We start from the raw sequence: 23,278 nt of genomic DNA on the forward strand, positions 1-23,278 counted from the left end.
ATATAACCGAATACATCAATAATTAATATTTTAAGCTAAATTATTGAAATTGAGTGAAAAAAGAAATATAAATCTTCATGGTTTTCTTTGATCCTCCAGTCAGTTGATGCAGAAAAAGCAAAAAGCGTTTTAGTTTTTTCTTTTCCACTGATAAGTTGATAAATTAGAATTAAATCTTTCATTAATTTTACTCTTATACTTAATTATTTCATTCAATTTCCCATTTTTGCTCCAGGGTCAAATACCAAATAATGTTATTTCATCAGCTGGTTGTTGGTAAAGAAAAAACTAAAAAGCCTTTTGCTTTTTTTTTTTTTTTTTACCAACAGATGGGAGGTTAAAGAAAAAGTATAAAGCTTTATATTTTTTATTGTGACATATACTGTATATATTTATGTGTGGTTATGGTTATATATACACACAAATACACACACACACACATATATATATATATATACATATATATATATATATGTAGGCAAAAGAAGCTTGTTCCTTTTTTACCAGCTAATTGGAGGTTTAAAGGGGGTTAAGGTTTTCTATATGTCTACATTTTAATTATTCAGCTAAATATATATATATATATTTTAAATTATCATATTCATAGTTTTATTTGTGATTTGTCTTATAGCTGCTTACTACATTTTGTCAGTTTTGGGCTTCCATACATGACATTATTGGACAGACAAACTAATAATAATAAGAAGAAGAGGTTCACCAGGAGCCTGCTTCAGAAAGCGGGTTTCGTGAAAACTGAGTTTTTTCACCCTGAAATGAGGGAAATTCTGGGTTTTCAGTTTCAGAAAGGGAGTTAAATTAAGCTTGGGGTCAGTTACCACGGTAACCTAACCTGCTTGTGTTGGCAGGTTTTCCTCAACAAACCCCAAGTTTCTCTTTGTCTCCTTCCTCTTACAGAACCAGCCAACTGTTTCATTTCTTCATGTATTCAGTCTGGAGGTTTACTATCAGTCAGAATCTAAATCCTGGTTGGAAATTAGTTTAGTTCCTCAAGGACTTTCTAAAGTTACTGATTTTATGTGCGTCAGTCATTTCTTTGAACAGCAGTTTTTCTCTCTAACATTCAGATATTAAACAGCAAAACCTCTGCATGTCCTTCTGTTATAACTTTGTATCTGTATGAAGCTTTAGACATGTGGGATGAATGAATAATTATCTCTATCACTCATGATGTGATTGGTCGCACTGAACATCATTCCTTTAATACTGTAGATTATATGTTATTATGCTTAGTGAGCAGGATTGTGGTGCAGCTGCAGAATGTAGTTTGAAAGTGAGATTTTTAAATAGGGAGCATAATCTTAATGTTTTAACAGCATTTCAGTGTTTAAATTTACTACATTTGTTGAAGTAGCTGAAATAAAGTCACTGAATGTTGTTGAGCTGAGATACAAATAGACGTCTAAACATTTAAAATATTCTGTATTTTAACCACGACGCCTTTTCAAGTGCAAATCACCAAACACATGATTACTGGATCAGACTGAGAGTTTACAGTCATGTCTGTCTTTGATCTATATATGTTTTCTATATATCTTTTACTATATTTCTCATCTCAAGTTGCTGCTTCCTGTGTTTTGTCCGTCAGATTGAAGCTGAACAAATATATTTAAATTGTAACGTTGCTGCAACCTGATATACAGTCAGATTCCACTTTATCATCATTGAGGTAAATGTACGTCTGATAAATGATGAATTAATGGTGTTGTGTTAACTTATTGACACTTTTCCTGCTCTGGCTCTTTTAAAAAAAAAAAGATAAATGTGCATTAATATCTCTACATCCACGGAGGGATTAAAACGGAGGCTCTGACTTTATTAACCCGTTGCCATGGTGACTAGCTTTTTTCATTCATCATGCACGCACTTAATTCAAGAGTGAACATACTCAGAGTTGATTGAACTCTGATCAGCTGTTCTGTGAGTGAAAACTCTTGAGTTTTTCCCATCTCGGGGTTCATCGACTCAGAGTTTAGGGCTGCAACTTATTTTTTTTGATTAATAGATTTATTTTGTTTAAGAAAATGGTGAATAATGCTCGTCACAAGTTCCAAAAACTTTAAGTGATGTCTTCAAATTGTGTGTTTTGACAACAAACAGTCCAAAACCCAAAGGTATTCAATTTACTGTCATATAAGACAATGAAACGCAGCAAATCATCACAACTGAGGCAGAAACGAACTGAAAGGTAACTAAATTGACAAGTTGCAAATTAGTTTTCTTTCGGTTAATTAATCAACTTCTAGTTTCAGCTCTAATTTAGGGTTTGTTGTTTTTTTCTCTTATATTATAATTAATTCAGCTTTATTTTGCAGAGTCTCACATATCACTCTGCTGTTTTTCTTCCTGTTTCCAGTAAAAGAAACTGTGCCCGAGTGTTTATGAATAAAGGAAGCGAACCCCAGACCACCAGACAGTGGATAAGCAGAAATGTATTCTGAAGAAAGAAAGCACCAATTGATCACTTAAATTATGAAAGAATATGGACATTTACAGCAACATATTTACAACTAAACATATAAAACAAGAGAAATCCAGTTCTTATGATGTATTCCCATTAAATCAGGAAGTTTTACCGTGGTATAAAGGACATATAGAGGCACTTAGTGATATTTAAGTGAACATTAAGTACAAATTGTTTAATCTATGAAATGGTAGAACAAAGTCCCAAGTGTTCAAAATACATACAACACAACATTTTACTAATTCTGCTAAAGGACATACACATTTCCATTTGTCAAACAGTTACATATTAAAAAACAAAACAAAAGACACATTGTGCAATTAAAACAATCAAAAAAAGTTTAAGAAACAGTTTAAGAATCCAGTTGGATGACGATCTGTCACGACAAGCAGTGTTTTTTTTTTAAAGGACCAGTGTGTAACATTTAGTGACATCTAGTGGTGACATTGAGGATTGCAACCAAATGAATACTCGCCCCCTTACCCCTCCCCTTCCCCCTCCCCTTCCAAGCATGTACGAGAACCTACGGTGGCTGCGAAACTCGCAAAATAATGCAAAAGCCCCTCTCTAGAGCCGGTGTTTGGTTTGTCTGTTCTGGGCTACTGTAGAAACATGGCGGTGCAACATGGCGGCCTCCATGGAAGACGACCCGCTCCCTCTGTAGATATAAAGGGCTCATTCTAAGGTAAACAAAACACTACAATTCTTATTTATACACTAATAAAAACATACTTTTGAATATTATATTCCCATTTCTGCCAAGTCTGTTCCATTAGATGCCACTAAATTCGACACACTGGTCCTTTATCGGGCAGCGAAGTTGTAAAACTAACAAGAACAGTAGTTAGACGCCATTTTAGAGAAGGTAAACCTTGACAGACATAAAGCAGCATCTCTCATTTTTTCCTCTATATGCTTCTTCTATCTCCTCTAAACTGACAGACGGATCGGATACCAGTGTCATTTATAAAAAAAAAATTAAGTGTTGTGTTTCAGCTACAATTACAGTCACAGTATCACACATATATTGAGCTCTTTGGACCATTTTAAGTGTAAAACATTCAACCCTTTAACTTGTGGGCTTTAATAAACGCAGACATGCAAAAACTTGCTGATAAAACGTTTGTTGGACAGATTTTTAAAGCGAGCTGGATTTCCCTGTGATGCTCCTTAGTGTTGACTGGCGTTCAACTCTCCAGTTAAAATGTCTTTTTCACACCACCAGCTGTCAACAGTAGTTCTGTATTTGTGTCCAGTGGGTTGACGCCACAGAGGTTTAACTGTATCCGTCGTTCCACTCCATGACTTTATCGTATTCTTGGATCTTCTGTTTGATGTGCGACAGTTTGCTCTTCAGGTATTCGCAGCGCTCCTTCTTCTCGAGGAATGTAACGTCCTGAGACGGTAAAAACCAGAGACACAGACGGGAGTTAAAATATAATAACAAATCAAACAAACCAGTCACTTTAATGATCATTAACTGTGTCATTTCAGCTGTTTAGCTGCAGTTACTTATGTGATTTCTATATTTTTTTATTATCAACAACAATGAATTGATCAACTAACACATATTGTCTGTGTATCCAACGCCTGATGTATCTTATTCCTCTGTGCCGTAGACCTCTGTTGTCATCTAAAAACTATTAAAAACCTGTCAATGAGCCACATCGCTGCACTGGGTGACATGTTCCCTCATTATGAAGATTAAGATCATGCTAGTTTGTTTAGAAACAGCTATAGACTAAGACTCTGCCATGCTAGCAGCTCTGTGAGGTTGCATTTTGGCACAACAGTGTTTTGGGCTAAATGCTAAACTTAGCATGCTAACAATGAAAATGTTAGCACATGTTAACCTGTTAGCAGGTTTAATTTATACAATTTCCACCATCTTAGTTTAGCTTGTTAGCTTAGTAACATTTGCTAATTAGCACTAAACACAGCTGAGGCTGATGGGAATGCTGATGGCGCTACATGGAAACACCAAAGAGATTACACAACAATCCATCCAATAGTTGTTGAGGCATTTCTCAGTGGCTCTATAAGAAAAGTCACCAAAGTCTGTAAGATTTATTATCAGGGGAACATGAATGTCTGTACAAAATTTTGTGCCAATCCAACCAGTAGATGTTGAGATATTTCACTGATTATCTAGAGGATCACCACAGTCATTAGGATTAGGTTTTGGTCTCCTCATAACATAAAATATTAAATAACACAACACATTATCCTTTAATCTATTACATAATTAAGGCTCTATGTGGAAGATATCTTTACTAACAGTGTGTAACATCTGAGGAGATGATACTGAACCTCGACTCTCTGGAGGAAAAGCAGAATATCAGCCGAGCCTCGATAATATAAACTAACACAAGCAGCAGAAAAAGCCGCTGCTATAGACAGTATATACAAAACATTGACAAGACAATAGACTCACATTTTTCTTCCTCTGGTAGTCCTGAAGGATTCTGTTAATGCGATCAGCCTCCTACAAAAAAAAAAGAGATCGGTCACTTCATTAAAGATTGAAACACATTACGACTCACATTGCGATGATGATGATGATGTCGAACAGGCCTTCTCGATGGTGCTGAGAAGGAATTCGAGGGTGGAGGGGAACAGGAAGTGCAAAACAGAGGAGTTTGCAGGATGGGGAAATGAGGCACATTTAAACAACAAAAACACTGGGTGCAATATTTCAGATACGCAATCAGTCCGTTCCAAAACGCTTCCTCTGTGCTCACATAGAACCAAACACTGATGAAATCTGTCCGGCGTAGTTTACTGCAGAGCAGCCATGACGCCCACAGTCAGACTGACGGGGAGATAACTTCCATAAATCAATGCAGAGTCCAGTGTGTATTTATGTGGTTGTTGGGGGGGGCGGGGGGGCGTGGCTGCACAGAGTTAAGTCTTTAAAGCCCTTTAAAAGCAGCGCTCCGCCACGAATGATGTATGACAGAGAGGAGAGTCTGACCAGCTTTTCCAAAACTGCAACCAAACCTCCAAGAATAATTGCGACATTTAATGACATTTAATCAATAATTATACTCATGATTCTGCTCTCCTTCGTTATTCCTCACAGATTACCTCCAAACCTTTAGAATAGACGTGTGACACCACTCACCATCTGGCTGGTCGGGTGCTGCGGCAGACCGCGCATCATGGCGTCCATCTCGTCGAACCTCTTGAGGGTAGCCTGCACCTCGGAGTGGAGCTCTTTGTACTCTGCGTACTGGTCGTTAAACACGGCTCGGTACTGATCCCGCTCCTCATCAGACCGGATCGTCGGGTATTTACTGCAGGACGGAGAGAAGCAGAGAAACACACTTCACTAATATTATAAGAGCAAACTACATGTGCTGCATACATGTCAGGTGATGCTAACGATACAGTGGCTAATCAAAATAACAAAGCAGTAACAGACAGATATGGTCGTAATATATCGTAATGTAAATAACAATTATATTCATTATCATTCTATAAAAGCCCGACATGATGTCCTAAAATGTCTTGTTTTGTCCAACAACCAAAAGATATTCAGTTTACTGTCATAGAAGAAGAAAGAAACCAGAAAATATTCACATTTGAGAAGCTGAAATAAGAGCAATTTGACATTTTTTCTTAAATAAATGACTCAAATCGATTATCAAAATGATTTTTTTGTTGATTGACTAATTGATTAATCATTGCAGCTCTATCTCAATGTTAGAATTACATACTGTATCTTGATCTGCAACGATTTTGATAATCTATTAATTGTTTGTGAAAATGTGGAAGCAAAAATATCAAAAAGTGACTGTTACAGCTCATAAAATGTAAATCTTGATGACAAATTGGACAAAACAATCAATCTGAATATTTTAACTTGCTGTTTGGGCATTTTTCACTATTTTAGACCAAACAATTAATTAACAATTAATAAAAAAATTATCAATAATAAAAATACATTGTGTTTACTTTTCTTGGCACACGCCGTTAGATATAGAACATATTGTATCTCTAGCAGCACTTACGCAATGTAGTCCGGCACAATAACAGGTTTGGGAATGTGTCCTGAGGGGATCCCGCCCTGCACAACCTTCGGAGGTCCTGCTTTCGGTGCAGGTGCAGCCTGGATGGGAACCACTGAGGAGCCCTGAACCTGTTCTGGAGCTTTGGGTGCAGCCATCTGTAAGAGACACAACGACAGATTATTGGACTCCCTCATAAAATAAGAATTATATACTCAGAGTCTGTGTTATGTTTTAACACATTACATCACAGAACACTTACCAATGATTGTACAGCTCGCATCTCAGAGGGCTCCATCTGTGTCAACTAAAACATACAGAAATATCATCCCATTAACATGCAGCTGATAAAAGAAAATCCAATATTTCCCATCTTTATGCTAAGCTAAGCTAAGCTAGCAGTCTTCTGGCTCCTGCTTCATTTTAAATTGACAGAGTGGATGCAATCCTCTCCTTTAACTCTCTGCAAGAAAGCAAAATGTTGAACTATTCCTTTAAAAAGACCAAAATACATATAAATAAGGGACCAAAACAGAACAGGAGTGCTTTGTGTGCATCTTGCAGATAAGATTACAGACTCCACCGCAGCTGTAAGCCTGTGCACACATTACAAGGTTTGCTGTTGCATTATACAGTCTGTAAGTGTGAACATGTTTGTAGCAACAGCCAATTTTCTAACCATCAAAGTTAGACGGATAGTGTTGAAAATAATCCGTCGAGATTAAAAAGGAATTCCTGCAGGAATGTAAGGAATCACAGGATCTTACCTCCTGGCCGTACCTCTCCCGGTATCTGCGTGCCGCTTCATGTCTCCACAGCTTGAGACACACGATGGCTCCGATCAGATAAACAACCATGGTGACGAACAGAAAGATGATGGCGGCGGTCTGACCCGCCTCGGTGCGGCAGAACGCCCCGTTAATGCCGTTGTTGAAGACGGGATAGGAGCAGAGGCCTCCGCGAGTCGTGTCTCGCACATAAACGATACCTGGTAAACAAAAAGCAAACATGAGGAAGTTCAAGTGGGGATTAAAGCGAGTGAGATTAAAGGTTCAGTTCACTCAAAATACAAAAAAACATATTGTCTCACTTGTATTCGGTGGAATCTAGCCATCAGTTTTGGTTTTATTTGTCCAGGTTTTGAGACTTATTCTCAAAACCTGGACCTGAGAGACGTATCCTGCACATTTCCAGCTCTATATTTATATTCTGGGGCTCTACTGGAATATCTTTGCATGATTTCCAGTTTAAAAACTCCTCATTTATCTTATACTGGTGCTTTATTCAGCCCCTCAGTTCAGCACCGGAGTAGGGTTGCAGTTATCAGATCGGTGTCTGACTACAGCTTAGTGAAACTAAAGACTGGGACCCGAAACGGAGACGATTCGCCGTCGTGGAGGAAATCCAGGAAGAATCACAGGAAGCTCTGGAAACGTTACAGAAGATGACACTAAATGTTTCCAGGAATGGGAGAAGCAGCGGGACGAGTGTGTCACAACTTGATGAGAACACTTGAAGAGGAGATTAAAAAGATATTACTGAGAGATTTATATGATTTTTTTTTAACAATATAGCACTGGAGTCATCATAAATCTCTTCTAGACTTTTGAGACAAAGTTAGAGAACTTAAACACGTCAAAATCAGAATATTTCAGGGTTTCACAGAAAATTAATTATCTTAAATCATCATATTTTGTAAAGTATAAAAGATTTAGATTTCTTTCTCTATCTGCTAGAATACAGGCACATATATTATTATCTGCAACAGGTGTTACCTGGACCTCAAAACTGGTTAAAAATGATGTTATATCTTGTAAAATGGTGTTAATAGGAGTAAAACATCAAGTCTTAATGGTCCAGTCTGAGATTTAACTCTTTGATAAGAACCATCTGCAGCCACGTTGTGATTTAAATCTTCAAATAAACCCTCATTCAACATTTTCACTGCCTCCTGAATATTTAAATGTCATATTTGCAATGCAAGATTTCATTCTCCTCCATTGTTTTAAGATGGAAACAGATCTTAAACCAGGATAAACAATACCCAAACTATCTTCACGGATCAATATTATTGCTGGTATGTGAGATAACGTGCTGAACTTTTAACTCATCATCATGGTGGATGTGTTCAGCCGTAGCTACGGTTACCAACCTGCTGCCATGTACAGCACCGCCAGCGCCAGGTTTAAGGTAAACTCGGTCAGAGGCCACCAGGACGAGTCCAGCAGGATGGTGCGGTAGTACATGGTCATCCCAAGCACCAACAAAATCACAGTCACCAGCCAGGCCAGCCCCGCCACCACCAGCACAAACGGGGTCTTGGGTCCGGAGTAGTAGCTCGCTCCCGTTACGCCACCGTATATACCTCCTCCGTACGCTCCTCCTCCGGGAGACGAGTATCCAAACATGTTGAACCACTCGTTGTCCTTGTGGATGTAAGCGCAGACGCAGGCGAACACAGCCGCTCCCAGCAGGAGCTCCACACAACCCAGAATCCTCAGCAGCCCCGCCCAGGACTTCATGAAGGCGTAGCGCTGTTGGTACTCCTCCACTCGCTCGTTGTAGGTCAGACCTGTGTGGTAGGTGCGCCCTGACTCGGACTCGTGGGCGTCCCGAGCTCCCAGAAGCTCCTTGCGGGAGTTGTAGCTGCTGCCTGAGCCCCCATAGGGATCCCGGTATGATCCGGGAACGGAGGGAGAGTGCGGAGGAGAGCAGCGCACCCCGTCAGAGGTGCTGTTGTTGTTGTTATAAGACGAGGCAGGCATGGACCACGCCTTCTTACTGCTGCGGTTGCTTACTCTGAAAAAGTTCTTCCAGGAGTCCGGGATGAAACGGTGGACCGGTTTGATGTCGATGGCGGGGTCGGCGTTGTCCTCGCTGCCGCTGGGGTCGAACTCGGGCCCCACGGGAGGTTGGTCGGGCAGAGGAGGAGGAGGAAGCGGGTCGGCGCTCTGAGCAAAACGAGCTGACGTTTGCTCTCTCAGCGAGGGAGGATGCAGATCGTACGAGTCTGATCGTGATAAGGTTTCCCGGGGAACCTGGTCATAGTGGGGCGCCTGGCGGATATGCTCAGTGCGTCCGTAAAAGCCTCCTCCATTGGACATGAGGATGGTGATGGTCCCTGAGAGCACACACACACACGCACACACACACACACACAATATTCATTCAGTGTTATAATAAATAAAAGGCTGTAACTATTTTAATCAAAGCTGAAACGATTAGTTGATCAACAGAAAATTAATTGGCAACTATTTTGATAATAAATTATCATTTTTGAAGCAAAAATACTTTTGGTTCCAACTTCACAAATATGGTGATTTGTGCAGACTTCCTGGTGTTGGGTAGAGTTGCTGACTATTAATCGTGTTGTAAGACGACCCGTCAGCTGTCTCTGTTCACTCTGCAGGTGGATCGTTAGTGTAACCTGGAACACCTGAGGGGCCGCCGCGTGTTCCCTGGTTATTTAAGCCTCTCTCTCTCTCTCTCTCTCTCTCCCTCTCTCTCTCTCTCCCCCTCCCTCTCTCTCTGCAGCTGCTGCAGGTCGTCTCTCTCCCACAGGCGCCTGATTGTTTTGGTTATGCTGCTTTAGTTCTTTGCTTTGCCTTCATGCACCTTAAATCATCACACACATTCTCCACTCATGCATCACAGACACTACTGATACCACTGATTTCCACATTCCACATACTGTAAATATTCATTAACTCTTTAATTGAGTTCAATTATATTAAAAAACAAAAAGAAACAAAACATCCATATTTGAGAAGCTGGAACATGAGAGCATTTGGCATTTTTACTTGATAAATGACTTTCAGCACTTAATCTATTACCAGAATTGTTTAGAACTGCAACTAACGATTATTTTCATTATCAATTAATCTGTGGATTATTTTCTTGATTCATTGATTTGTCGTTTGGTCCATAAAATGTCAGAAAACAGTTAAAAATGTCGCTTTGTTTCCCAAAACTCAAGGTGACGTCGACAAATGTCCCAAAAATATTCAGTTTACTGTCATAGAAGATGAAAGAAAGTAGAAAATATTCACATTTAAGAAGCTGGAACAAGATCATTTTAATAGATTATCAAAATAGTTGGAGATTGGAGGTCATATTATGATCAATTTAAATCATTAACAAAGGACTAAAGAGGCAAAAAGAAAAGAAATATAAGAAGGAAAGAAGCCAGAAGATGAAAACAAGTCACAAGCAGAAAATCCACATAAACATTCAATAATATCATTCATGCAACGTCATTTAAATTCATAAACAAGTCCTAACAAACAAAGATAAGCCTCAGAGCCCGAGGTCACCGGAGAAAAGACCCTTCAGCCGGAGCCCTCATGAGTTGCAGATGTTATCCCAGCATCCTCCATGCAAGCCGAGTCAAGAATGCATTTTTGTGCTGCAACCAAATACGGAGCCAAACAAATCCCCCCCCCCCCCCCCCCCCCGTCGCTGTAATAACGACTCGCGTCTCGTATCCGGGAGTCTTAAACTTACTGACACAAAAATACATTCTTGACAACCAAAAAGCCTTTAAAAAAAAGCCCCATTTCTTTCTTTATGATCTTTAGAGGTAAAAAAAAAAAAAGAACTGTGCTTGAATACCTCTTTCACACGCAGTCACTCAACACGACTTACATTGGCTTGCAGGTCAGAATGCAAACCTTGTTTAAACACACAGTGAGCCGAGGAATCACCTGTAAACACAAAGACATGAAGGATAATAAACACTGACGTATTAATTGTTTTTACTGACCAAAAACCTAAAAATATTAAACTGCTGCTTCCAAGATAAAGAATGAACTTTAAAAATCAACTTTTAAGCCAAAATGAACCTTAAAAGTTCACTGAAATACATGAAAATTTGAGTATTTACAATTTTATGACACAAAGACATTCAATCTGCTGATGAAGATCAATATAAATTAATCTGTTGATTTTCTTGATTAATTGATGAAACATTCTGTGGTTCCAGCAGCTCCTTTAATGTGAGGATTTACTTTAATTTTCTTTGTCATATGAGAAAGTAATAAAAAATATTCATAAAGTTCATTCATGCAGCATCATTCAGACGAATCCTTTCACCTCTGATTGATCTGCTCATCAGCTGCGAACAATAACTGAGCCTCAAGCTTTAAGGAAAAAGTCAAACAGTGAATCTGATCTCTTCAAACAACAACAGGGCGGTTTGATTTCTGAGCTGAGTACATTTACTCAACTCTGTACTACACTTAAGTACAATTTTGAGGTACTTGTACTTGTACTTGAGTATTTCCGTTTTCCGCTATTTAACATTTATGTGAAAGCTTCAGTTACTTCGCAAATAATAAATCTAAACTTAATACATGATGATGTATTATTCTAGATGAGGCTTCCCACTTTCACTAACTGCAACATTAGTAATGCTTAGACAATAATATATAATATATAATGGATTAATCCACTGATTATTTTAAGAATTAATCTGTAAAATGTCTTAAAATAATGAAAAACAGATGTTCTAATGTCTTAAAGCCCAATGTGATGTTTTCAAATGTCTTGAGTGAAGAATATATACTTTTACTTAAGAAAGTGCAGGACTTTTACTAGCTAAGCAGTACTTCTACACTGTGCTACTGCTACTTTTACTTAAGTTAAACATTTAAATACTTCTTAGTGGTGGAAGAAGTATTCAGATCCTTTACTTTTCCTCTAATCTTTGATTTTTGCCGAAATATTGGATCATTTGAACATTTATTGAAATGAAAGCATGTGAGAAGTTCAGAGGGAAAAATCACTATTTGGTGGAGCTGTTAACAACTCATAGACATGTGAAATGTGACCCCGACTACACACTGCTTTTTGTAAGACGTCAAAAGACAAAAAGGTTGGAAACCACTGGTTTCATCTTTAACAATGTGTTGTATTTTAAAAGCTTGTTATATTATCCATTGTGTCAAATCTTCATCTGAAAAGTAACTAAAGCTGTCAAATAAATGTAGTGGAGTAGAAAGTACAATATTTCCCTCTGAAATGTAGAAAGTAGCATCACATGGAAATACTCAAGTAACGTACAAATACCTCAAAATTGTACTTAAGTAAAAGTACTTAGTTACTGTCTTTGTGTCAGACTGATAACTGTAATTAACTCTGTATTATATGATCAGTCGCTGCTCCTGATATCAGGAAATTGTTGCTCCAAAACAGAAACACCTCGGCTGTAATATAACGACATGAAGCTACTTATATACAGTTTTCAGCCTTTATTTATAACAATAATAATGTGTGTGTGCATATATATGTGTGTGTGTGTGCAGTAAATGAGGCCTAATAACGTGAAGTGAACTTAAAACCAACCTGTGAACGGTTCAGCTGGCACTCAGCCAGCGGGCTCGGTCAATGTAAAAAGACAGGAAAACACTTTCATTTGACTCCGTCTGAAGTCACGGTCATGTTTAAAGTTATTTAGTAAATGTATTATTGATTATAGCTTTCTAACATGTCGCTCTGAACGTTGTTGTTTTTTATTTTTAGACAGATAAAGAAAAAGCGGCGGTTGAAGAAGGTAAACTTCTCTCGTTCTGCCCTGTGTAGCTAACCTACCGTTGTGTTTACCTCTCGACATAAAAAAGTTCACATTTCAGATGATAAACCGTTCCTAATCAATACCCTACTGAAAAGCACTAATCGATCCTTCTTGTTGGAGGATGTTAAGACGGTCTGTAGCTCTCCTACCTTGTTTGCTTCCCTTCCTTCTCCTCTTCTTCTTTCTCCCATTTCAGTAACGTTAAACCACAGGTTTCCCTCGGTCCGCACCACGTGACCTGCCCATCCCTGTGACGTCACGCAGACTGTGGTGCAGGAAATTTACCTGTAAAAAAAAAAGCTTTGAGCTGCTCACCTGAGCAACAGACTGATACTGATACTGTGGCTGTGACTGATACACTCAGTGATGAGGAAGCAAAAACATTATTGACTTCCACCTTCTGCTAACATATGATAATAATAACAGGCTGATATATATATAGACAGCCAGTGGTGGAAGAAGTATTCACATCCTTTACTGCAGTAAAAGTACCAATACAACAATGTAAAAATACTCCATTATAAGTAAAACTCCTGCAAGAAAAATCCTACTTAAGTACATAAGTATTATGAGTTTGATGTAGTTAAAGTATTGCAGTAAAAGTACATAAGTATTATGAGCTTGATGTAGTTAAAGTATTGCAGTAAAAGTAGTGGTTTGGTCCCTCTGACTGATATATTATTATATATGACATCATTAGATTATTAATACTGGAGCATCAGTGTTAGAGCAGCATGTTACCGTTGTAGCTGCTGGAGGTGGAGCTAGTTTACACTACTTTATATACAGTTAGCTAGTTTAGTCCAGTGGTTCCCAACCTAGGGGTCGGGCCCCTCCAAAGGGTCAGCAGATAAATCTGAGGGGTCATGAGATGATTAATGGGAGAGGAAAGAAGAAAAAACAAAGTTCTGATACACAAATCTGTTTTCAGTTTTTGGACTTTTTCTCTAATCTTTGATTTTTGCTGAAATATTGGATCATTTGAACATTTATTGAAATGAAAGCATGTGAGAAGTTTAGAGGGAAAAATCACTATTTGGTGGAGCTGTTAACAACTCATAGACATGTGAAATGTGACCCCGACTACACACTGCTTTTTGTAAGACGTCAAAAGCCAAAAAGGTTGGAAACCATTGGTTTAATCTTTAACAATGTGTTGTATTTTAACAGCTTGTTATATTATCCATTGTGTCAAATCTGCATCTGAAAAGTAACTAAAGCTGTCAAATAAATGTAGTGGAGTAGAAAGTACAATATTTCCCTCTGAAATGTAGTGGAGTGGAAGTATAAAGTAGCATCAAATGACAGTGCAAGTACCTAAAATTGTACTTGCGTAAATGAACTTATGTCACTTTCCACCTCTGACCTACATTTCCACTTCCTTTAGTTGGATGTTGTTCTCTTCTCTGTGCAGAGTTTGCTTTCACATCACAACTAGTTTGGAGCCAATCGTGATCCAGTATGCAAATTACACAAGTGTGATGTGGAAACTTGAAGCCTCCAGTCCACAAACACTGAGAATGAACTTTACAGTGAAGGAGGAGACATCTGGTGTCCAGCTGTCAAACTTTAGAAATGAAAAATAATTAAATATTCAGAGATTCTGGATGTTTTTTTTAAAATGAGGAAGGACTACATGTCAATTTAAGTTGACTGCACTTTTATGTTGAAAAGACATACAGGAAACAGTGTTTTTATATGTCTTAAAACATGTGTGGAAGGTGTAACAATGGAGAAATCGGTAAGCATTGTGCTGCATGAATCATTCAGAGCTTTTTATATACAGTTTATGGTTTAGAGTCAGGTGAGATAAGATTGATGAGAGTTATAACGTGTACGAGTTGAACTATGGTCATTATTAATAAAGAGCTGAGTAAGCAACACTAATGCTTTAACCGCCCATTCTGTATAGTGACAGAGGAGACAACAGACGTAAACACAGGATCTTTAAGACATTAAACTGGCAAAACTCATATAATGGTTGTAATCTAGAGGGGATTTCAGACAGAAGCAATAATCTAACGAGAGAAAATGACATCATGCATCACCTGCAGGAACACCTTAAATGTTATGACCTATAAACCTGCAGCTGGAGTCTGGCAAACTGCCTCAAAACCAGCACACAAAGACTGAACTGAACTCTGATCCCCTAATTTAAGACATTCAGGAAGTCAACACATTTCCCTCTAACTCCTCTTCTCCCTCCACACATCCTTAATTTATATTATTTCCATATAATATTTATTTTAACTCCTCTTGCATGTTGTTTCGACCGGTTGTCATGTCAGTAAACTAGGTCATGCTTTTATTTGAACTTTGACCCTTATGCGTTTTTTATTTCCTTGTTTTATGATGTTTGCACTATATCTCGTTTTTATAATGTTATCTTGAGGCGTTGCAGTGTTTTAATAGTGATTATCTTTGCTTCATTTATTTTGTCTTTGTTGCCTAGTGAAGAAGTGCAATATAGATTAAGTTTATTATTATGAATATTAATTTGTGGGGGGAAGAGAAGAAGAATTATTCTCTATTTTGTACTGTATATTTTCTATTTTATTGTCTTAATATTTCACATTTTGTTTTTGTCGTCTTTATTGTTACATTAGTTTTGTTGTCTTGTGATGTTTGTCCCTTCTCGTCACGTCACTGTACATCCTGTTGTGTGCATGATGTGTAAAAAAAAAAAAGCTCCTTATTAAAGCTCAAATCAGCAAAGATGAATGTTAACACTGTATTTTGTATATTTTAAAGCTCAGGTAAAATAAAACATGTTTATTTTTTAGCATAAATGTCTCAGTTGTGGAAAATAATTAAGTATATTTACTGAAATACTCTACTTAAATATAATTTTGAGGCATTTTACTTGAGTATTTCTATTTTCTGCTACTTTGTACACAATATTTCAGTACTTGGTACTCCACTTCATTTACCTGGAGAGGTTTTTTATGACTTGCATTTTTAATTTTTACAATATAACATCAGTGTCTTACAGCAGAAAAGAAGTTTCAAACCAGAACAGCTGAGACAAACACAGACACAAGACGGGTCGACCTGAATATAAAGTGGTTTGCTTAGAATTCAGGCCAAAGTGGAGAAAAGAGACAATATGATAATAAAGATAAAAATACAAAATACAATTAAAGAAATAAAAATACAAAAGCGTATCTCTGACATGGAAATCAATCATCAGCATGCTTCCACTTTATCATTTTATTTACACATTTTTAAGAGAAATATACTGTACATGCCCCACATGAGGAAACATTTTTATGACTTGTCAGACTTATATTTTATATTTTATATTCTTTCATATGCAGCAGCTCCAGTCGTCTTTCACTTCCCTTAAAAGATTTAATGCCTTTTATTGTCTTGTGTTTTTATTGTGTTTATGTTGTTTTTGTGTTTTTTATGCTGCCTCTCTGACAGACAGACGGGTTCCTCTGTGGTGGGACAATAAAGATCTGAACTGATTTACCGTCCAACCATTAGATGTAACATTTTAGTAAAAAAAAAAAATATGATAATAAGTTTCAAAACTGTGTCTGAAATGTCTGCTGAGCACTAGATGGCACTCTGAGGTTACAGTAGAACTGATGCTGATGTGATAAACAGAAAACAGGTGAGTGTACAGTTAAACAGAGGAGCTTCAAGGTGAGCAGCATCAGTTACTACACAATTAAAACTCTGATATGCTATAAAGACTTTAAGACAATAAAGACCATCAGTGGTGGTTGAAGTGTTGTAGTAACACATGAGCAGCAACATCTGTGTCATTTTCAGATCATGTGCAATAAGTTACTTTATTCCCAGAATGTGCAAAACAATAATTCTGTGCAATTTATGTACAGTAGGATCCAAAGATCTTTTGGATCCTACTGTACACACAAAGTACAATAAGTTTATATAATCTCACTTTTACCACATTCAGCATGAATCCTAATACATTATTGTGATGTTGACATATATTAATATCTTGATATTTATGCCTAATGACAGCTCTTTGTTTTATTCAATGGTTGTCTGTCTTGTTAACCCTCCTGTTGTCCTCGGGTCAATTTTGACCCGGAAAGACAACAGGTGTCATTATGTGTCTGTCATCAAAAAAATTAAAATGGTTTCAAAACAGTATTCTGACTAAGAAATTATGAATTATTTTAACTATAGTTGAGATCAGAGGAAAATATGTTGATGGATTATGGCAGACTGGTATTTGTAAAAGTTTAGTCAGGATACTCAAAATTGACCCGAGGACAACAGGAGGGTTAAGTCTGTTATTGTACATTTGATATAACTTTATACTGTTAATGCTTGTATTCATATTTTGTTATTTTATATTGTACATTTTTGTACTTTTCTATTCATATTTTATATTCTAGTCTATTAGCAGCGGTAGAGAAAGAAGTACTCATCCTTTACCTACATGAAACTGTTAATACCACTCTATAAAACACTGGTACTGTTTGACTGTTGAAGAGACTATTTATCAATCACCATCTGTGGCTCAATGACCCTCCTCTTCCTCTCAGCTCGGACCTGCTGTTGTCCTGAGAGCTGCACCACAGAGCCCATGTGTTTCTCTCTTCTGCTGGAGGTTTGGTAGTGTATGTATGTCACTTCATTTTCTGATTATACGTTTTCTTTTAAACAATTTTGGCACTTTTGGTTAAATAGTTTGTGATGCATCTCTGTGAAAACTTCAGTGTTTGACCGTCTGCAGACCTGTTCACACCTGGTAGGTTAATATGAAGCAATTTTAGATTATTTTTTGTAACGTCGGTGCTCTTCGCCTTCATGACTTTGATGAGTTTACCTAAACGGTATCAGCACATCCTTTTAGATTTCGTTGATGGCATAAAAATGTAGGAAATTGTTCATCTTGAATGATTCTTCCGGTAAAGCTTTGTTATGTCAGATTAAATAAGTTTTATGTGACTAAATAACCACCAAACATGATGGAAACATCATTTCTACTAATATAATGGCCACAATTGCTGAGGAAATGCTGAGTGATTGTTGTAGCTTGCAAACATTGGATATAAAATGCTGCTGTTTTGCTGCATTTTTTTAGCATAATCTCACAAATGCAATGTGTAGTTTAAACAGTCTTATCAGTCTTGAACACCTGAAGAGGTAAATTCCTGATTTTTGAAAGAATATCAGGCTGTCTATTAGCATTAAGTTAAAATGACTAAATCAAAATAGTAAATTCTTTGTTTCAAGTACTTTATAATGACAGAAATCTTGTCACTTTCACAGTGTAACTTACTGTAAACATTAGTCATTAGCCTATTTATCTTTTTAAAATTACATTTTATGGTAGAGATCATAGATGTACTTTTTACAAGTTAGCTGTAATGTTCGTATCCTTGAATCGCTGAGATAAGAAACACTGTTTTGTTATTTGGTTGATTCTTCTGTGGATCGTCTGTCTGGAGGCAGTTTGGGAATAATCCATCTCATCATCGCTGCACTCTGCTGTTTAGAAACTGTACTGACATGGAGCCACAATTACAATTACAGGTCTAAACGATGTCAAAGGTGTTTCAAATTTTCTGAGCAGCTTCATTCATGTACATGAAGGAGACAGAATATTAGAAACACTTGTCATTAGAGAGCAGTAGAACATCTACAACCTCAAAACTGACCACAGAGTAGAACCAGCTGCTCTCTGAACCAGTGTCAACAAAAAGCTTCAATATCATATTGCATGAAGAGCTGTTGGATTGGATTATATCATAGATTATATTAGACTGTACAGATTTAATCACATTATTTCCCAAGTGGCTGCTTTTATGTCTATTAAGTTCAGTCTGCTTAGAAAGCCAGAAGACCACGTTTAATTACTGGAGTGAACAGTATAAACATTTAAAAATTAGCTGCTATTATAGCTGCCAGAAAGTCTCCTTTATTCTAACAACAAATGATGGATTGTGGTTGGAAATACTTCTATAATGGAGTACTTTTTAAAATATTTATTTATTTATTAGTTTATTTGTCAGGGACGATGCAAAGAAAACATTGTAACAGGTTAAAATAACATGAAACAGATGTATTTGCATATAGGATTTATAGCCAAGGCTCATTTGCGACCCCTGTCCCTAATTAAAATAGTCATAACATATCACTACCAGAAATACATTAATTAAATAAAGCTCATAATAAATAGCGACATTCTCAATAACAACAGTATTTACATCACATAACAATCAATTTACATGTGTAAATGTATGGTTTTAAGTAAAGGATCTGAATATTCATTGATGAAACAACATAACTGGGTCAGTCTCTCAGTCAGACTCTCTAACTGGGATTTACTGGCTAAAAGCCAGTAAAGTTTGCACCTCTTAGATTGCCGAAACATGTTTTTTTTTTTCTGTTTCTGTTTTGTTGACCTACTGAGATAAGATGATTCTGTATCAACGTTTCGCAAAACAGATGCTTCTCTTGTTTATCAGCAGAAATATTCAAACTTCAGCAGAGTCATAGTGAGATAAAACTCTATCTGCGGCAGAGCAGATGGGACTCAGAGCAGAAATATTCTACATTTGTGCCAGAAAACAATGAAAAGTTACACAATTAAAATCACTTTTGCCCAGTTTGGGTCAATATAGAGCCAACTCAGTACTGGATTAACGTCACACAGGAAGACACTCATGACGAGTGTTTGTTTTAACCCAGTTTTAATTTTATTTTTTATTTTACTGTTGGGTTATTTACCCAATTAAAGCTTGTTATAATCTACATGTGGGTGTTTGTTAATGATTGTAAATTGTGTATCCTTTGAATGTCACATGCACATCGTTTGTACAAGAAACGACACATTTGTGACATTTTTTTAGTTAAAACTCAAGCTTGTCGTGTGTAATATTGGGTCAAAATAACAGATTGCTGCTGAGTAAAGTTAACCTGATGTTGTACTGGTGCTATAGTGGCCCAAACTGGGTACAATTTTGACCCAGAGATTTTTAGAGTGTAATTAAAATTAGCAAGAATTAGAGTCAAGTCTAATCAGTTGTATATATATATAAAAAACCCAAAATCACAAGTTTGCCTCAGAGGTCTTTACAATCTGTCCCGTATATCCATCTATTCTATTCTATTCTATTCTATTCTAAAACTGTCAATTTGGATAAGAAAACAAAATAATCTTAAATGCAGTAACCATGATTGCTAAATTTGGGAGATTTGCTTTGATATAAAACAGTTTTTATCAGCAATATTGGAGGTGAAATTTTATTTTAATCCACTAGTTTGTATTTATCTAGTGAGGTGTCTGCAGATTATTCTTTTTTCATTAATTGTATTGAAGGCAAGTTTCAACAACAAGGCAATTCAAAGTGCTTTACATAGAGCATAAAAGGCATTAAAACAGAATATAAAAGCAACACAAGTAAAAAGACATATAAAAATAATTAAAAAGTGTTACATTTGGAAATAAAAAGAAGCTAAAAGGGTAAAATATTAACCCTTAATGTGGTTGAATGAAAGGCAAACAGAAAAGTCTTCAGCTGCGATTTAAAAGAACTGAGAGTCGCAGCAGATCTACAGTTTTCTGGGAGTTTGTTCCAGATATGTGGAGCATAAAAACTGAAAGCTGCTTCTCCATGTTTAGTTTTTACTCTGGGGACAGAAAGCAGACCTGATCCCAGACCACCTGAGAGGTCTGGATGGTTCATAATGTAGCAGCAGATCAGTTTAGAAACATAAAGACTGGAAATTGTTCCCTTTTTTTTGATCTTCTATTGTTTAATTGGGTGGGTGTACTTGGTAGAGATGAACTGTATTCAGAGATCAATGTATGATGCGTGATTATGATGAGTTCATGTATTTAATTTAAGTTGATCAGATATGAAGACAGAGGTTGAGCTTGTTTGTTTTATATATGTGTGATTGTCTAGTTTTGTTTTGCTTGGTTATTAGGATTCCATATATTATAAGTATATATTGTATATATATGGAAAATCTAAAAAAAAAGGAAAGTAACCTCAAAACACACTGAGGTCATGGATTCCTTCTCCAATAGAGAGCTGAGTTTCGTATGATTCATCGTCTTTGTATCTGTATTTTCTCAATGATGTTTCTGTTGATGGTGAAACTGTAAGTGTGCCACTGCAGATAGAGCCGGGCAGGGTGGAGTACTCGATCTTGTCTATTTTTACCATCTTTGTCTCCCTGATAGCAGCCCTGAAAGTCCGTTAAAGTATTTTTAGACACATTAGCGGCCCCACGATGGTGATTCACTCAGTTGGTCAGTTTACCAGCAGACTGAAATATCTCAACAACTATGTGATGGATTGCAATGAAATTTTGTACAGATGTTCATGTTCCCGAGAGGATAAATCCTACTGACTTTGGTGATCCTCTGACTTTTCCTCTAGTGCCACCAGCAGGTTGACTTTGATTTAGAGGGAAATTACCATTATTAGCAGAGTGTGCACATATTCATGGTCTTTGTAAACGTTGATCTTCTGATTTTACAGAAATTCCATCATCAGGTCAAATGTTTTCAGTTTGTCCAGTGGTGGAAGAAAAGCTCAGATTCTTTACTTCAGTAAAAGTACCAACACAACAATGTTAAAATACTCCATTACAAGTAAAAGTCCTGCTATTCAGAAAGTCCAAACTATCAGCTAAACATACTTAAAGTATCAAAAGTAAACTTAAAAATGGCCCCTTTGTCTGATATATTTTACTGCTGTAGCTGGTTGAGGTTGGAGCTACTTTTAACTAGCCTACTTTATATAATATATATGTTTTTACTTGTAATATTTTTTAAAAACATAACTATATTCTTTAATATACAGTTGGTTAGTTTGAAGAGATGATTAATAGGTAAACATATAAAAACAAAGTTCTGCTACACAAATTTTTATTTTTTGAGGGACTTTTCTCCAGTCTTTGTTTTTTGGGGGGATATTGGATCATTTTTATTTTATTTGGTTTTCTTTACAATGAGCATTACAGCCTCACAGACCTGCTGCTGTGTCTGCAGACTTTAAGACTTTAAGACTTTAGATTTGAAAGCCTGAAACTGTTCCTGCTGAATGTTACACAATCTTTATAAAAAAAGACCAAATAATTAAGTGAAAACTGTCATTCATTGGTAATCATTTGCACATGTAAAGAAAGAGATGAAAACTATTCTTAATGCAATTGTTGTGATTGTCTGTGTGACTTTTGCACTGACTCTAAACACACTTTTAGGTTTTTTATTTTGGAGGGTTGCATTTCCAAATTTTGATGACATGTAGCTTTTATTCCCTTTGAGTTTATTGAAGCTTATTGAAGGTCATTTTTGGACAAAAGCGTCAAATGAACGTTCTGTTAAAGTGTCTCCTGCACATTTGGATCTAACATAAGCAGTTATTATGAAGCGCTGCATTAAATGATATTTCTCTGTCTATCTTCACAGTTTACCAGCTGTCTAACCATCAGAGTCTTTGAGATGAAGCAGCCAAATTACACTAAACAGCTTCTGTTGCAGCTGAACCAGCAACGATCCAGAGGATACTTGTGTGACGTGATCATCGTGGTGGGAAACGCTCTCTTCAGGGCTCACAAGAACATCCTGGCGGCCTGCAGCAGCTATTTTAACTCACTGCTGCTGCGAGACAACGTGATCGCCCTGGACACACAGATGGTAAAGGCCCCGGTGTTCAGACAGGTGAGAAACCCAACAAACACCCAATAAATCCATTATAAGCCATTTATAAGACTAACTTTTGCCAGGTTGTGGAAAATTCTCCTCCAGCATCAAACGTTCTTTGTCCCATGTTCCTCACTTTCTAATAAATCATCAGGACTGCAGTTATAAATGTTAGTAAGTCATTAAAAATGACTGAGTCGTCAGCAAAACTGTGTCAGTTACCTGCTTTTTATAAATGATAATAAATCACGAATGAACAGTTCTTGTGATAATCCATCAAGCCTGCAGTTGTAAATGTTAATAAGCTGTTGATAAATGGATTCAGGTCCAGATGTCCTGCAGCTGTTTTCCAGAAGTGTCCATGGGAGGGTCTTCTAGGGGTGTGCCTGAATACAAATACGTTATTCGGCAAAGCACAAATAGTTGGGTTTTTACGAATATTTGTTTCATACAAATATTTCAAAAATTATTTGTTTTCGGGGAAAAAAAACCAAATCAAATACCAGCGCGCAGGTCGGTTACATCACTATCTCAGTGTCTCTCCTCTGCTCCACTGTTACGTCTGTCAG

The 23,278-nt window shown here is 37.0% G+C and overlaps 1 protein-coding gene across 4 annotated transcripts; it reads right to left on the reverse strand.

Moving 5' to 3' along the window:
* Positions 1–3,691: 3,691 nt before the first annotated feature.
* On the reverse strand, positions 3,692–13,443 carry marveld2a (MARVEL domain containing 2a). 4 transcript variants are annotated; one of them, XM_067574072.1, is made up of 9 exons: positions 13,213–13,442; positions 11,137–11,195; positions 8,645–9,613; positions 7,260–7,480; positions 6,755–6,799; positions 6,496–6,650; positions 5,607–5,778; positions 4,917–4,967; positions 3,692–3,878 (listed from the first exon to the last, which is right to left on the reverse strand). In XM_067574072.1, the coding sequence occupies exons 3-9, from the start codon at positions 9,594–9,596 to the stop codon at positions 3,759–3,761; spliced, it is 1,716 nt and encodes a 571-aa protein (XP_067430173.1). In that variant the 5' UTR covers positions 9,597–9,613; positions 11,137–11,195; positions 13,213–13,442; the 3' UTR covers positions 3,692–3,758. The 4 variants fall into 4 exon arrangements, with proteins under 4 accessions (XP_067430173.1, XP_067430174.1, XP_067430176.1 ...); XM_067574073.1 differs by having other exon boundaries at positions 11,104–11,195; XM_067574075.1 differs by lacking the exon at positions 11,137–11,195 and having other exon boundaries at positions 13,213–13,443.
* Between the last annotated feature and the right edge of the window lie 9,835 nt (positions 13,444–23,278).

Source organism: Thunnus thynnus, chromosome 19 (genome assembly GCF_963924715.1).
Source record: "Thunnus thynnus chromosome 19, fThuThy2.1, whole genome shotgun sequence".
NCBI lineage: Eukaryota > Metazoa > Chordata > Actinopteri > Scombriformes > Scombridae > Thunnus > Thunnus thynnus.

Coding starts and splice junctions, on each gene's coding strand:
- marveld2a (XM_067574075.1), bottom strand. CDS start 9,596: ATGTCCAATGGAGGAGGCTTTTACGGACGCACTGAGCATATCCGCCAG. Junction 6,651..6,754: donor TGCGAGCTGTACAATCATTG/GTAAGTGTTCTG, acceptor TGTCTCTTACAG/ATGGCTGCACCCAAAGCTCC. Junction 4,968..5,606: donor AGCACCCGACCAGCCAGATG/GTGAGTGGTGTC, acceptor TTTTTTTTGTAG/GAGGCTGATCGCATTAACAG.